Source organism: Ictidomys tridecemlineatus, chromosome 4, assembly GCF_052094955.1.
Source record: "Ictidomys tridecemlineatus isolate mIctTri1 chromosome 4, mIctTri1.hap1, whole genome shotgun sequence".
In the NCBI taxonomy this organism is placed as follows: Eukaryota; Metazoa; Chordata; class Mammalia; order Rodentia; family Sciuridae; genus Ictidomys; species Ictidomys tridecemlineatus.
The window spans coordinates 21252229-21268930 of NC_135480.1; the positions used below are offsets into that span (position 1 = coordinate 21252229).

The window sequence follows — 16702 nt, forward strand, 5'->3', positions numbered from 1 at the left end:
GACCGACCGCTGCCCGTGACCAACACCGAGTGGACAGGGCGCAAAGCTGTGGACCAAAGGGCGGGGTGTGGTGCTGGTGGGGCGCCAGCGAAGTGGAGGGGCGTGGCTGAGAACGGAGGGCGTGGTTTACACCGGAGGGGTGTGGTTTCGGCCGAAGGGCGTGGCTTGGACTGGAGGGGCGTGGTTGAGAACGGAGGGCGTGGTTTACACCGGAGGGGCGTGGTTTCGGCCGAAGGGCGTGGCTTGGACTGGAGGGGCGTGGTTTAGATCCCAGGACCAGGCTTCAGGTAGCAGATGGAGCCCGTGGAAGTGCAGGTAGCCAGCTTGGGGAACAAGACGGGGGACGGAAGCCTGACCAGGGGGAGATCCATCCTGTTTGAAGAGCAGGGAGCTCGGTGGCTGGAGTGAGCCAAGGTCGACCCCAGGGAGGAGCCCGGGTTTGTTCTGGGTGGTGGCAGCCTGCACATTCCTGAGCCAGGGGTGGGAAGGGGAGGAACGGAAGAATAAGAGATGGAGGGAGAGAGTGGGAGGCCAGGGCACAGCGAGAGGAGCAGAGGGAGGACTCCAGAGAGCACCAGGGGCACAGCTGGGGAAGGGGCGGATGATCGGGGCCCACATCTCAGTGGACCCTGGCGTGACCCGCGGCCTGTGGGCTCTGGTGGTTTGATTTTGCAGGCTGTGCTCTTGGGAGTAGAGGGATTCCAAATCTCTCCCTGGCTCCTGTAAAGGGTCGGGTCACCACTCCTTTCTTCCATGGGTGGACACCAGGCCGGTTCCCCTGCTGGCTAACCACGGTAATTTGTGCTGCAGTTCAACGTTAAGAAATCCACGGAGCCGGTCCAGCCTCGCCCTCTTCTGAAGTTCCCAGACATCTATGGCCCCAGGCCTGCGGTGACGGCTCCGGAGGTCATCAACTACGCAGACTACACACTGGGGACCACAGAGGAGCCTGCTGCGCCTGCCAGTCCCCCTGCCCCCAGTGACAGTCGCCTCAAGAGGCAGGTCACGGAGGAGCTGTTCATCCTTCCTCAGAACGGTAGGGATCCCCAGCCCCGCTCTGTGGGCAGCGGGCAGTGGAGTCTGTCACCGGCTGCGTGGATGCTGGGCATGGCCTGCCTGTCCAAAAGCCCCAGTGTCACCGCACTTGACAGTGGGCACAGGGCCTCTGAGTTGGCCTTTGATTCCTGCTGAATGCCACCGTGCTATTTCCCCACAGCCTCCAGCTCTGTACCGGGAAACAGAGTGTCCCTTTCAAGTCACATGTGGGCAACTCTGGAGAGGGGATAAAGAATCACAGTTAAAACCACTGGCTTCAAAGTCATGGCTTGACTCCTCTGTCCTTTTCTATACTTGCTGTGTGGCGTTGATCATGCTGCTAACCTCTCTGGGCCTCAGTTTCCTCCTCTATGAAAATGAGATGATATTATTTTCTTCCTGTTAGGCTGTGGTCAAGTGTGAATATGATAATGCCCATCAGACGCTTTAATCAGGGCCTCTGCACAGAGTCGAAACACCGTTTCTGTTCCTCTCTCTGTTCTCCTTTTCATTTGTCAACATCAAGAACACAACATCTGAAGGTGGCTATGGCTGTCACGGGCCCTGGGGTGACATATGAAGCAGAGGCCAGTCCCCATCCCAAGGGAGAGCAGAAGCTTTTTAGGGAGGAGAAGCTAAAACCAGGGGATGGCCGCGCACATGGCCTAGGTTTTGCTCTGTGAGGTCAGTGCGGGAGGTGGCGGAAGCGGAAGCAGCCTAGAGCCTTGGACACTGACCCCACCCTGATTCAACTGGACCCACACTGGCCAGTGGACAGGTGCCCCTTCCTGGCCCGCTCAGAAGCACAGTGAGGAACCAGCCAGGATTGGATCCCCACAGCGCCTGCAGTGTGGACAGGCTATCCTGGCTGGCCTAAGCCTCCAGGGGCTAAAAGCAGACCTGCTGCAGCCTTGAGACCTCAAGGTGGGGGCCGGAGAGATTTGCAGGAAGACTCTTGGGTGATGGGTGTAGTCATAGCCCCCTCTCCTGGGAGCCCCCGATTGCTCAAGGCTTGGACGAAGCCAGGACTGGACACTCTGCCCAGGAGAGAGGGAGGGCCAAGCCGGGCCTTGCTTTGCAGAATGCAGGATTCACTCATTCATTCTGCCTCCTCTCGGCTGCCCCCGCAGACACAGCTTAGTTATGTTGCACAAAAACCTACTGAGACTCTGCTGATTGGGCAGACAGTGACCAGAGGTGAAGGAGCGTAGCGAGGCCATCAGATCTTTCAGCCACTGTCCCATGATGTGCTGAGCGTATTGACTCCACCAGCCAGGCCACCCATCCCCCACTGTAGAGCCCAAAGACTCACTTCTCCTTGAAGCCGAGTACGCATCTCTAGGAGGTGCTGGCCCTGTGGTCCCTCCTGGTAGGGAGGGACAGTAGTAGAGTCACCTGCAGTTATTGCATCTGAACAGGACCCTGTCACCCTTGGTGGAGGCCGGTTCTGATGCCGAGGGCTGAGGCCGCCTGAGAGCTGAGAGTCCTGGGTGCTGCTCCTAAGGTGGATACCACTGTGAATGTCCCTGTGATGGCAGCCATGGGGGCCCTACCTACACCTGTGTCTCGCTTTACCTGTTGGTCACACCCTGGTCAGCGGCTCATCCCAGAAGCACTAGGGAAATTTCTTAGAACTTGCAGGAAACTAATAATGAGCCAATTGGGAGATCAGCAGACCTCTGCGGTTCTACCCTCTGAGTGAGTTCTGAGAACCAGAACTTAAACTCTGGTTTACTTAAAATAGAGTCTCCCAGAGCTACTGGGTCCTTTTAATTTTTGTATTATGTCTGGCTCATGAGAATCTTCCCATGTCCGGCTCCTGTTTAAGTAAGGGGCACGGAGAGCAACAGTTGTGGGTTTAGGATCCTCTAAATTAAAGATACGTTTCCCTCTTCACTCATCAAACGTTTATTGGACATGCATCAAAGTCAAACCCACCACCTCTACCCTGGCCCTGGCGTCTGTCTCCATCTGTGAGCTCCTGGGGACAAGGCACCGGGCTCTGTGGGAGGGGCGGAGCCAGCTGGGGGGTGGGCGGAGCCAGGTAGGCCAGGGCTGCTCAGCCTCCCACGCGGCCACCAGGCGCACAGGCTGTGCCACTTATCTTTACCGGAAGCTCACCATGGACCAGGCGGTGGGCTAAGAACGTCTCCTGCTTTATTCCATTTAATGTGCATAGTAACTCTAGGAAAGAGAAACCCTGACTGTCCCCATTATAAAGATGAGGAAACCGAGGTTCAGAGAAGTCCAGCACCTTGTCCAAGGTCACCTGGTTGTTCTGAAACAGCTCCTGTCTGACAGCAAAACCCACATCTCGGTTGCTGAACTATGACAGTCCCCTGAAATGCAAAGCCCAGGTCCGACCACCGGAGTGGCCTTGGTGCATTGAACTTTAGGAAGCTGCGGGTCCGGGTCTGTGGCTGCGGTGGCAGAGATGAGAAAGGAGTGGGGGAAGGATGCCGTGTGGGGCAGTGACGGCCCTGACTGTCCTGCAGGCGTGGTGGAGGACGTGTGCGTCATGGAGACCTGGAACCCAGAGAAGGCGGCCAGCTGGAACCAGGCCCCCAAGCTGCACTACTGCCTGGACTACGACCGGCGCAAGGCCGAGCTGCTGGTGACCCGCCTGGAAGGTACCCAGGGAGGGGTCCCGGGGAGCTCATGGGGGAGGAGGAGACCCAGGGCGGGCACAGCCTCACCCGGGGTGCGGCACTCGCCACTTCTGCTCAGGCCCCGCTGGTTGGCACCCAGGCAGGGGCCCAGCTCACGGCAGAGGAGCCCAGGACGCGGCCAGCCGCTGCCCAGGCAGGGACACGAGCTGGGGAATCGCTGTGTCTGCCCTAGGTGCCTTGGCAGGGCCCAGGGCTCGTGCTGGATGCAGAGGGTCTTCGGGGGGTGGGGAAAGTTCTGCACTTCAGGACCCAGCAGTGTCCCTGAGGGGCCACATGGGCTTGGTGACCCTCCCCCGAGAGTTTCCTTTGCCATCAGCAAACTCTACTAAGACTTTGCCAAGAAACCAGGGCTGTCAACGGGGCCAGATAAATGGGGCCTCTGTGATCGATTTCCTTTTTTCTGTTTATCTTTCTATCTCTGAGACTCAGCATCAAAGGAAGGAAGATTTACTTTGGCTCACGGTTTCAGAAGTGTCAGCTTGGCTCGCTGGGCCCTGTTGCCGGGGCCTGTGGCCAGGCAGAGCACCATAGCAGGGAGCACGTGGTGGCGACACGCCGTGACCATGGCAGGAAGGCAGCAAAGAGAGAGGAAGAGGCTGGGGTCTCAGTAGCCCCGTGAAGGGCACCCTCCCATGGCCTAGCTTCCTTCCCCTAGGCCCTCCTCCGAAAGGTCCCACCACCTCCCAGGAGCACTATCAGCTGGGGACCAACCTCCAACATCTGGTCTTTGGAGGACTTTTTAGTCTAAGCCATAACAGGTTGTTTTGTTTCTCCTGCTTGAGATCAAAGCCAAGGCCTCCCAGGTACTCAGAGAGCCCTGAGCTGTACCCTCAGCCCCTAGTTCCCTTTTTCTGAGCGAGTGTTTTTCCTCTTTGATGTCTTTTGGATTCTCAGCACTTTAATACATCTGGTCTTCATGACAGTCCCGTTTCACAGGTTGGGAAACTGAGGTCGAGCAACTCCTATGATTTGTTCAGGAAAGTTCTGAGTAGCCAGCGGCAGAGGCAGGCCTAACCCTCCCTGAAAGCCCAGGATGAAGCTCCGTTAGGCTACGTCACCTTCGTTCTTCATGTTCTTATCCTGTGAAATCCATTTCCACTTTCCAATCTCTCATTAAAGAACCAGTTATCAGAGTACCACCAGGGGGCATTGGGGGGTAAATCCAACGATTATGCATTGAAAACATGTGCCGAGTGATTCACGGGAAGGCTGTAATTAGGATCTCAAGGGTTTTTCCCAAAGGCTGATGTGGTAGAGGCTTGTTCCCCAAGGCAGTGCTGAGGGAAGCATGGAGCATTTAGGAGGCGGGGCCTAGAGGGAGGCTTTTAGGTTATTGGGGGTAGGTTCTCAAAGGAAACTGTGGGACCCTGATACTTCCTCTTGGTCTTGTTAGCTCCCTGGCCGTGAGGTGACTCAGTTTCCTCAGCCACACGCTTCTGCCATGATGTGCTTCCTCCCCACAGGCCTAAAAGCAATGGAGTCGTGGATTGGAACCTCTCAAACTGTGAGCCAGAATAAACCCTTTTTCTTGATAAGTTGACTACCTCAGGCATTTGTTATAGTAACGGAAAGCTGACATGATCACGTTGTGCAATGCATTAGAAACACCAAGGTTCAAAACATAAAACATTCATGAGGCAGCAGCCAAGTGATTCACACCACAAGCGCTTCTGTGGTAAATATTTAAAGTACAGAACAAATGAATCACAGTATCAGCAGTAGCACTAATAAAGTCAGCCCTGGCGCCTTGGGGAAATCTCAGAATCTTGAGACCAGAAGGGCCCCAGGAAGTACTGACTCTTGTCACTCTTGTCACTGTTGTCCCAGGAAGGCTAGCGTATGCTGCTGTGGGCCTCCCCAGATGGCCTCCTCAGATGGCCTCCTTTTCTAAATATCTTGCTTCTGGGCAGGGCTGCAGTCTCCAGGGTGGTCAGCTCTGAGGTCTTTCGGACACCCAAGGTCATGGCCACTAATCTGGATTCCACAGCCCTCATTAGGGCCTTGCTGCCCCCTGCCCAGTCCCTGGTAAGTCCCAGGCCCAGGTTGCTTTGTCTTGCCTGCAGCTGTGACCAGTGACCACGACGGCGGCTGTGACTGCTACGTCCAAGGCAGTGTGGCCCACAGGACGGGCTCCGTGGAGGCCCAGACGGCGCTGAGGAAGCGGCAGCTGCTCACCACCTGGGAGGAGGGCCTGGTGCTGCCCCTGGCAGAGGAGGAGCTGCCCACAGCCACGCTCAGGCTGACCCTCAGGACCTGCGACCGCTTCTCCCGCCACAGTGTGGCTGGGGAGCTCCGCCTGGGCCTGGACGGGGTGTCTGTGCCTCTGGGGGCCGCCCAGTGGGGCGAGCTGAAGACCTCGGCTAAGGTAGGGCCGCCTCGCAGTCGGGCGGTGGCGCCGGTCGGTGGCGCCAGGAGGGCTGAGGGCTGAGCACTGGGCCGAGCTGATGGAACCAGCGGCAGAGACCTTCCAGGTCGGATCTTGAACAGGGCAGCCTGGGGCAGCCCGATGCCCAGGGCCCGCTGCTGCGGGGCTTCTCATTTGCCAGATAAAGACGCCCCTGACGTCCAGGAAAGAAAGCGCAGTGTCATCCCCATGGGAATCCAGTGACGTTTCTCGAGCACCTACTATGTGCCGGGCACCATGGGGAAAGGAACACAAAGGGAGGTGGGCAGACTGGCACAGACCCCTGACGATGACAAGGACAGGATCTCTGACATGTGTTGAATCCTGGGACATCTGGGAGGAGGCTAACCCCGGTGTCTGATGGAGAGTTCTGGAAGGGCTGTGTGAAGTGGTGTTGGTGCTGGGCTGAGAGGCCAGCGCCCTGCAGGGGGACTCCGGGAGAGGAGACCATCTTCCCCACAGGCCCGGGCAGCAGGGGTCAGGGCCGGGCAGGGCTGGGGAGCAGTGGAGGGAACTTAGGGCCAGTGTCAAGGTCCCCACCAGGGGTCTGCTGCACTGTGTAGAGGCTGTGAGGCCCGCGAGGCCCCAGAGGTCACCATCCGGTCTCCCTTGCGGGCTTGCTGCTGCGGTGCTGGACCTGGTCATCTGGCTGCTAGGTCTGAGCACCGCAGGGTCAGTGCGAGGCCCAGACTAGACCCGAGGTCCCCCTCTGACCTCCCAGACCAACCAACCGAGGGATAGGGAACTGCCCGGGTCATACAGCCAGGACACCAGCCAGGACCCAGCACAGCCCAGCCTCGAGCTCGGCCTTTCCAGCTGTCGGTCCTGCAACATCACCAGCCACGCAGGCCCCACAAGCACGAGGTGTGACCCGCAGGCGCCTTCCCTGACAGACACCTGACCACGGGGAGAGAGCGGGTCCACTGCCGCCTCCCACCCTCCCCCGCTGACGACCCTCCTCTTTGCCCCACTTCCTTTCCTCCCAGGCTGAGGACGCTGACGGAAGGATCAGGCCGCTGGCTCTCAGATGGAGCGGCTGCTTCAAGGCACTCTCTCTAATTAGCGTGTGATTGGGGACTTGTGTGGATCACTGATGGAGGAGATGTGACACTCCTGTTTGTTAAGCTCCTCGACTGCTTTCTCTGGAGACACACAGGGTCCCCCACTGGGCTCTGAGGCTTTGTTAGGTCTAGGAGAGTCTCGGCCCTGTCCTTTCTTCTCTCCCGACCCCTAGAAGAGCAGTAGCTCTCATTCATTCCACAAACACTCTGCCCTGCTCCCACGGGGTACCCTGCCCCATGCCAGGGGCCGGGGACCAGGCCATACCACAGAGGAGCCTGCTGATGCATCTGGATGATCATCACTGCTGACAATTAGAATATTCTAGAATAGTCCTCTTCGGGTGTGTGAAGCAGAGCCCCAGGCCAGGCTGGCCAGCGCCCACCCTTGCAGGTGCAGGGTGCGGGCTCATGAACCCCGTGGTGGAAGCCGGGGGTGGTTCCCACGCAGTGTTACTTTTCTGGGCCAGAGTGGGTTAACGGAGGTGCCAGCCGCGCTCCAGGTCTGGCCCGAAGACAGGGGCCCAGAGCGGTAGGTGCATCATTGAGGACCTCAGCGAGTCCCACTCCAAGGGCGCCCTTGAGTGATTCATCGAGAGCCTGAGAGGAAGAGGAGGTGGAGGGACCAGGAGAGGAAGAGAGGGTCATTGTTGTCACCAGGGACTCGGGGGCAGGCTCTGCTGAAGCCTCCGGTTGCAGTGCAGACGGCGGGCAGGGCCAGGCTTCCTCCACACTGGAAAGTAGTGCAGCTTCCCCTGGTCTTGGGGACGAGTGGATGGAGCACAGTCACCCGGGGCTACAGCCCGGGCCACCCTGGACCCTGCAGGTGATCTTCAGTTGGGAGATCTGTCCCCAGCCCACCCTGGGAGCGCTCTGCTGCCCCTGGCCAGGAGCGCGACACAGTCCCCGGGCCTCGCAGGGGCAGCCTGTCCACGCAGGAGGCCAGCGCCGCGGGTTTAGGACTCGGCTTCCCTTGCTGACCAGGCCTCCTCCGAGTCCCCGGGCTGCTTCCTAGCCAGAGCCAGGCCCGCGAGCCCCCTGGCCTCCAGCACCAGGCTCTTGGGCCTGAGGCGGAACAAGGTCAGCTCCTTTCAGGGTGGTGCAGGATGGTGGGGCCTCTTCCCTTTGACTTTTCTTGTGACATTTATGTGCCAAGTGCTGGGATGCGTCGTGACCTTAGGGCCCAGAGCACACGGGGAGGGTTTCACAAATGTCACTGGCTGAGATTCAGGTCTTTGCGAAGGTTCCCAAGTCACTTTGTCACACGACTGATCACGGTGGGGTCCTGCTGAGCGGAAAGGCAGGGGTCTGAGAGTGCAGCTGCCTCCTGTTCACCCCAAAATGAGGCTCCCCAGTTCACCTGAGCAAGTACTGATGGCTCACGAGAATTAATGACCACAGCCGCAGCAGACAGTCCCTTGTGATGGTGTGTTCCAGACGCTGCTACAGGCCCTCGAATACGAGGGGGTCAAATCTTCAAAACCTGGCTGGGTGCTGCACGTGGGGTCCCAGCGACTCGGGAGGCTGAGGCAGGAGGATCTCAAGTTCCAGGGCAGCCTCATTAGTTCAGTAAGACTCGATTTCAAAACTTAAAAAGCAAAAGGTTGGAGCTGTAGCTCGGTGGTAAAGTGCCCCTGGGTTCCATCCCCAGCACAGAAAGAAGAAAACAAAATCCTCCCGACACCATCACATAGAAACAATCCTACTTCCATTTACTGATGAGGAAACGAAGGCCCAGCAAGGTCGAGCAACTGGCCTCAGGCCACCCAGGGAGGAAGTGGGAGGACTGGAACTCAGGCCCCGGCTGGCTCTGGAGTTGTCCTCCCAGCCTCACGGAGCTTCGCTCTGGGCTGTTAAGGGGGGTAGTCTGGACAGAGGTCGTTAGAGTCATCATTTGTGACCTTTAGTGAGGACTTGCCACACCCCTGTTCTCCCTTCATCCCAGGTCCTCCTCCTCCCAGCACTGGGCCCCGCCCCGGGTCACCCCTCATCACTTCCTCCTCCCTCCCATGTGAGATGCAGGCCCCTGGAGGCTGACTGTGTTTTGATCGTGGCATTGAGAACATAGTGGGCGCTTTATGCAGGCTTGCTAAACGGACCCGCCCCTCCGTTTCTGGCAAGGAAACCCACATTTGGAGAAGCCTCATGCGGGTGGGTGAGTAGTGGAGCTGCTCTTGGTCACGAATCACAGGCGTGGTATCACCTGGTGATGGGCAGCCCCTGGCTGCAGAGGTCACGGCCTGCAGAGGAGGCTGATTCCCACCCCTTGAGCCCGTGTCCGGGGGAGATGGCAGATGTCCCCACGTGTGTGAGGGTGAGGGACAAGCCCAGGTGCTCTGAGGCACGGGGCTGTTAACCTGGCCCGTGCCTCCCTGAGCTGCCCCGAAGCTGGCGAGGAGGGGACAGGTGAGAGTCGCGCCACCCGGGGTGCGCCTGGCCTCCTGTTCCCTCCCAGAACCCTCACCCCCTCCTCTGCCTGGCAGCCGCCTGGGGATCTTGGGGAAAGGCCACCTGCTTTCTGCTTAAATAGAGCCTTGGTGCCTGGCTGGCCCTGCCACCCCGCCCTCTCCTCCCTGCCGGCTCCGGGCTGGCATTGTCACCACAGCCCCACCTCCTGGCAGGGGCCCTTCTTTGCTGAAATTCCCAGCAAGCCCTCCCAGGCCTTTCCCGGAGACTTGGAAGCTGCTTTTGTGGACCCGCGGGTTCCCCTCTGAAGTGCGTCACTGGCCGGTGGTCCCTGGCGTATTTCCCACACCCTGAGCCTGGGGTCGCGCTGACCTCTGCTGGTTTCCCTGAGGGTCTCCCGGGCTGTGGGAACCAACCCCCTGCTGCCCACCAGCCCCACTGTCGCAGAGTGACCCCTTCCCGCACACCCCCTTGTGTCGCAGGAGCCGTCTGCTGGAGCTGGAGAGGTCCTCCTGTCCATCAGCTACCTCCCGGCCGCCAACCGCCTCCTGGTGGTGCTGATCAAAGCCAAGAACCTGCACTCCAGCCAGGCCCGGGAGCTGCTGGGGAAGGGTAAGGCTGGGGGAGGCTGGGGCTGCTGCCGGGGTGTGGGGGGGCACCAGGGAAATGGGGTCAGAGCGCAGGAAGGCAGAACAGGAGCACAGTTCTCAATCTGTTGCCGTCTAGGGGTGCTGGGTACAGTGTCTTCGCTCAGCAGAGAATTGAACAAGACCCAGAAGCCGGGCGCCATGGCCCATGCCTATAATCCCAGCAGCTCAGGAGGCTGAGGCAGGAAGATCGCGAGTTCAAAGCCAGCCTCTGCAGATTAGTGAGGCGCTCAGCCACTCAGTGAGACCTGTCTCTAAATAAAGTACAAAACAGGCCTGGGGATGTGACCCAGTGGTCAAGGGCCCCTGAGCTTCATCCCTGGTGCCTGCCCCTCCCCCAATAAAACGAACAGGACCCAGAGATGACGAGCAAGAGCAGGTTTATGGCAAAAGCGACACGGACAGACTTCCCCAAAGACAAGGGGCCCTGGAGCCGGGAGTCTGGTGGGGGAGCTTTGACCTGTTCTTTTTGTGGTCTCTGGAGTGTCCTCCGGGCCAGCCTCCACCCCTGTCCATGTGCTCCTCACTGTTATTGATCGGCGTCCCCCACCCCTGTCCATGTGTCTGTCTCCGTTGTTCTTTTGGATCCCACTTAGAGGCATGAGTGCGGAAGTGTCTGTCTGATGGGGTCCCCGCGTGTGTCCAGGAGCACTTTTGTCCATCAGGGAGGTGACCTCATCAGAAGGCCTGCTCAGTGCTCCTTTGTTCTGGCCCTGCCCCCGGCCTCCTCCCTCGCCATCTTGCCCCGGCTGCCTTCGCCCTCCTACATGACCCTCCAAGTCATCCTCAGATGGGGCCTCCACCTAAAGGGGTAACTAATTTTGAAGGCCACACTTCTTGGAGTCCCATCCATTCATTCCTGGGCCTGGTAGGAGCTACCCGGGGCTCCCGACCTTGGCCATCCACCAGGATCAGCCTCTACCCTGGGAGCAGAGCTCCTGGGCTGTCGGGAACCCAGGCCTGGCTGGACACACCTCTGGGGCAGGCGGTGCTGTGGGGAAGGCCAGGTCCTCTGTCTCCGCCAGCCACACTGCACTCTACGCCCTCCCCAGTCTCTCTTCTCAGCCTTGGCCAGCTGTCCCCCCCACACCCGCTGAGTGTGGGCGACGGCAGAAGGCGTGTGGGTGAGGCTGAGGCCCGAGGCTTAGGGCATCTGTGCCCCACATATCCACAGAGGCCCCTTTCCAACATTTTGGAAGCCTTATTTTTTCCCTTCTAGATACCCCTGCACAGGTCCCGAGTCTTGGGGACCAAAGTGCTGATCCCAAGTCTTGGGGACCTGTCAGAGCAGGAGAGCAGCCCAGGTTAGCAGGGCCTTCCTGAACTGGGATCCAAGTGCTCATAACAAGATAGAAATAAGTCTCTATTTATAGAAGGATACAAAGATAGAATTGCCACTGTGTTCTGAATCTTTGAGCAAAAGATTTTGGGCGAATAAAATCAGAAGGGTTGAGCTTGCTGGAAGATTCTGGAGCCCAAGGTCAGAGTTCAGCGCTTTGTCCTTGTCCCTTCCAGTTAGTTCTCTCTCTCTCTCTCTCTCTCTCTCTCTCTCTCTCTCTCTCTCTCTCAGCTCTGTAAGAACAATTATAGCTCAGCACTTTGTCTCTGAAATCTCTCTGCTGAAATAACAAACTAACCACCCGGGGGTGATAATTACAGCAATAAATACACAGTAACAATTATCCTCACATTAGCTTCCGCAACCTTGACTAATGAAATAAGGAGAGCTGTCTGGAGACCTATGGGTGGGTTCCTGGGGGACAGCGCTACTGGACAGAGCCTCCGGTGGGGGTCAGGCCATCTGCCTTCACCTTCCACAGGAAGCGGGAGTCCTCAAAGGAAAACTGGCAGAAAGTACAGGTGAGCACCTCACCAGGCAGTGGGAGCACTACACCAGGCAGCAGGAGACCCCGCTGCCTCAATAATAAACAAGACGGCTTGGAGGGACCCTCAAGGGGACAGGGACCTGGGGATGGCATTGCTTTTCTGGTCTGAGTTTAGAATCTAGCTGAGCCATTGTTCTGGACTTGTTTTGATCTAAAGATACAAAGTTACATGGACGGGCTCAGAGCAAGTGACTTCATATCCATCTCCTGGTGGCACCTTACCAGGCCCCCATAGGGACCATCCTATGACCAGCATCCTAAGTTATGGTATAGGTAAGCACCTGGATCCAAAGACCCAAACTACCAAGTGCTCCAAAATCTGAAACTTTAAGCACAAATGGAAAATTCTACACCATGGAATTTGGTTCCTGCACAAAATTATTTTAAAAATTGCATAAAATCCCCTTCAGGCTGTGTGTATGAGGTGCCTATGAAACGAATTTCATGTTTAGACTTGGGTCTCATGCCCAAGATGTCTAGATATGACTATGCAAATATGACAAAATCGGAAAAGCCTTCCGGCTCTGAAGCATTGGTGGGCCCGAGTGTTTTGGATAAGGAATCTTCAACCTCTACCGGCCATTTCCCATGCTTCAGAGAAAGTTCTAGAGAGGCAGACATGTTTGCTGGATCCCCACGTCTAGACCAGCGCCCACCATGTGGGAGGCACTTAATAGATGTTGAAGGAACACGTGGCCCGGGGGGCGGGTGGAGAGGACCCCCGGAGCTCACTTGGCCTCTCTCTGTCTCTCTTTCCTCCCTGCCCCTCCTCAGATGTCTCTGTCAAGGTGACCTTGAAGCACCAGGCTCAGAAGCTGAAGAAGAAGCAGACAAAACGGGCCAAGCACAAGATCAACCCCGTGTGGAACGAGATGATCATGTTCGAGCTGCCCGACGACCTGCTGAGGGCGTCCAGTGTGGAGCTGGAGGTGCTGAGCCAGGCCGAGGCGGGCCAGAGCTGGGCCCTGGGCCACTGCAGCCTGGGCCTGCACGCCTCTGGCTCCGAGCGCAGCCACTGGGAGGAGATGCTCAAAAACCCCCGCAGGCAGATTGCCATGTGGCACCAACTGCATCTGTAGGGCCCCCAGCCCGGCCTCCCGGGGCACAGCCCGGTCCTGCAGCCCCACGGTCCTCGCCAACTCCCCTTGCGCCCGCCCTCCTTTGCGCTCAGAAGGCAGAACGGATGTGTTAGCAAAGCCCAGGACCCTTCCCCTCTCACCACACTCCCGTTTTTATATATAAAAAAAAAAATCACAAAGCCCGCCGGGCAGTGTGTGGAAACGGGACGTTAGGGCCACAGGAGCAGGTAGGCACTTCTGCTCACCTGTGTCCTGGAGAGTCCCGCACCAGGGGCACCCGCAGGCAGGTGTTGCAGGTGAGGTGGGCCAGGGGCGGGGAAGCTTTAGCTGAGGAATTCTGGGTGCAAAGAAGATGGTGACTTTTTAAAAATAAGCATCTTGAAAAATAAAGAAAACCGTCCCGGATCCACCCATCCATCAGGTCATGGGGTGAGTGGCAGCTTGGCCAGCTCCAGCCCCAGGCAGGGACCAGCGATTCTCAGACACTGGAACATGAAGAATCACCAGCAGATCCCCGGCTGCCTGGGGGCGTCCCAGGTCAGTGTCCCCGGCCACGGCCCAGGCGCCTTCACCTTCAACCAGCACCAGTGATTCCGACGCCGAGCGGGAGGACTGTGCTGGAGAGATCCTTCTACAACATTCCAGACAGCTCCAGCCAGCCCTTGACCGGCCAGGGGCGCCCAGTTCAAGGCCGGACTCCTCATCTTAGAGTGGACTTAGATATCCTCTGGTTTTCATTTACTTTAATTCTTAATTTAAAAAACTATGCTTTTCCGATCCTGCTCTTGGACGGCATTGTGTGTAGTTGCTTTTTTAATTGAAGAACTTTATTGTTTTATCTTCAGATCGGCTGATGTGATACTTGGGGCGCCCTTCCCCCACAAAGTATCCGTGGGATCCCCTGCGGGCCCCCTGGACGGCATGTTGACCGAGTGTGAGTTGCCATGTCCACCAGCATCACCAAAGTGACCCTGTGAGACAGACCCGCCCCCTGCCCAGCCCTCCAGCCACTCCGGGGAGAAGTGCGTTAGGAACATGGTCGTTTGCACCCGGCTGCACAAAGGTGGGGCTGGAAGACAACTTTAAAAAGGACACAAGCTCTTTTGCAGCTGTGCCCCCCTCCCTCCTTCTGTTTTGGGGACTTCCCCAGCAGATGTCCCATTGTCGATCCAGTCTAAACGATGCACCTGCTGAGTGGCTACAGCTCTCACGGGGAACCGGACTCCTGGGCGCTCTGTGGTCATCACTGCCCTCAGAACCTCAGCGTGGCGTCTGGAAAACGGGACAGTGTCGTGGGAGCTGTCTGCATGGGATGTGACAGACGAGCCGGTGTCCAAAAGCTGTGGGCTGCAAACAGATCTAGCCATGACCTTGAGGCTAGATCACTGTCTTTCACTTCGAGTTGGCAGTGGAAACCCGCAGAAGGTGCCAGAACCACGCAGCTGTTTCCACCACCAGGGATTCTGCCTCTTCCAGACGAACCCCAGACTCTGGGCTTCAGGGCGGCCCCAGTTCCCTGACCTACAGGAGGGTTTCTAGACGGAATCAGGGTCTCCCTCCTCCCCGAGGCCGGTCCTTCTCAAACTCTCCCTGAGAATCTGAGCCGGAACCTGGAACCTTTGGGCATGATCTGCTCTTTCTGTACAGAAACAGAAGCGCATTTGAAATAGCTTCCGTTTTCCTGGAAAACTGGAAAAGCCCCTAATCCTTCTTCCATGGGCAAGTCTTTCAGAGAGTGAGGAGCCTGGCCCTGGCCAAGCGTTCTGAGGTGAGGCAGCATCCGTGTTTCCCCAAGGTGTGTTTCTGAGGCCCAGCGTCCACCCCACCCCGGTCTCCTTGGCTTGGAATGGCAAACAGAGTCCGGTATGTTCCCCAAGTCGGTGAGCGCTGAGCCCACTCTGTTCTTGGTAACATCTGCTACTCCAGTCTACAAAAGTCTGGGTTTGGACTTAAAATCGGGAAACCTGGTTTTTTTCCCCTATACACCTGCCTTGGACCCCCATCAGGACATGGGAGGGGGTGCTGGACAGGACCCCTGGCCCCTGGGTGCCCATCCCACCCACAGTCTTCCATGCATTTCTTTGGACCCCAAAGGTTTAGTTTTCCAGAATTCAAACGAAGGGTTGCCCCTGACGGGGAGTGCATTCCACCACGGGACATCCCGGTGTCAGCCACCACCCCCCCTCAGCAGGGATGCGCAGAAGGAGTGCCAACTCTGGGGGTTTTGTCTGGGCATTCATGGGCATCCACCACGTGCCCAGGATAGAGCTGTGGTGTTTGTTGAATGAATTAATGAAGGAAGAATGGGTGGATGGGAGGAGCTGGAAAGAGACCCTGTGATTGGCAGAACAGTGAGCAAACCTGGAGGAACTGTCATTGGGAAGGACACCGGTCATCTCGGTGGACCTGCACATTCAGGACATTGATATTACTGTCCAACTAAGGAAGAGCCAAAGCCCTCCACAGAAATGTAAGGAATAAAAGAAGACCACAGCACTGCCGTGCTCTTTCACCAAAACTCCCTCTTAGTGAACTTTAAATTATCCACAGATGTCACCTGCCAAATAAGAAGGCCATCTTCACCCCAGCTGACCTGTACCAGGCATCTGCAGTTTACTTCCGAATGAGCGGCTGGGTCTGCGCAAGCAGGTCTGGTCATTTTGGAGAGGGGCACCTGGACCTTGCTTGGAGCATTTTCTAAGGGGGCCGTGGAGCCGAGTTGGAGATCCAGCGAAACCCTTTTACCTGAACTGGTACCCACAGGGGGACCTGGTCCTTCCACAGAGGTGGCCTGGGGATTCAGGAATTAGGGGTCAACCTCTCCGATCCAGATGGTCTCGTTAAAGACCTGCTCGCCAAGGTCTTGCCTTGCGTCACTCTAGCCTGAGGCAGGACCTGCTGCAGGTTGGGTGACAAATCGTCCTGCCGGAGCGAGGCGGAGAGAGTGGGGGGGGTTCTCCGGGGTCAGTTCCTTTGGGATGTGAAGGAGTCTGGGCGGGAAGGTGGCCGCAGCCTAAGCCACACTGGGGTGGGGACCACCACAAGAGACCTCGTCCGCGTGCTGTTGATTTTGCCTTCAGTGTCTCCTGTCATGTGTGTGTGTGTGTTGCCGTCATGAATCGAAGCACAAAAAGACGCATGAGACATTGTGGTCCCATGTCTGGTGTCGCACTTTGGAGCAAAAACCTTGCAGTGATAAATAAAGACTCTCCAACAGGGTGAGCAGCTTCGTGTACCTCTTTTCTCCCCCCTTTTACTCAATATTTTAGAAGCATAAAAAAAGGCGTTCAGTGAGTCCTCTTAGACCACTGCCAAGTTTAATGATGCTGAACTACAGCCAAAGCCCCCTCGGGTGCCTTTATCGAGAGACCTGGATCCTGAGCTTGGCTTCCTGATCCCACGCATTCCTTTATAATTTCCACTACATACACCTGTACATCCCAAGCACCGTAGAGTACTTGGTTTTCATGGTTTTTAAAAATTACGTCACACAATTTTCGCTCACCACTGAAATTCTG

The 16702-nt window shown here is 57.3% G+C and overlaps 1 protein-coding gene across 2 annotated transcripts in view; it reads left to right on the forward strand.

Moving 5' to 3' along the window:
• The window catches only part of Syt13 (synaptotagmin 13), a 43388-nt gene extending 26985 nt beyond the window's left edge, over positions 1–16403 (forward strand). Inside the window, exons 2-7 of one of the 2 annotated variants that reach the window (XM_078046163.1) lie at positions 811–1036; positions 3531–3665; positions 5768–6069; positions 8604–8735; positions 10055–10184; positions 12880–16403. In XM_078046163.1, the coding sequence (XP_077902289.1) occupies positions 811–1036; positions 3531–3665; positions 5768–6069; positions 8604–8735; positions 10055–10184; positions 12880–13184 (1230 nt within the window). In that variant the 3' untranslated portion in view covers positions 13185–16403. The remainder of the gene's footprint in view (positions 1–810; positions 1037–3530; positions 3666–5767; positions 6070–8603; positions 8736–10054; positions 10185–12879) is intronic. The other variant, XM_078046164.1, reaches the window with a different exon arrangement.
• The last annotated feature ends 299 nt before the right edge of the window (positions 16404–16702 follow it).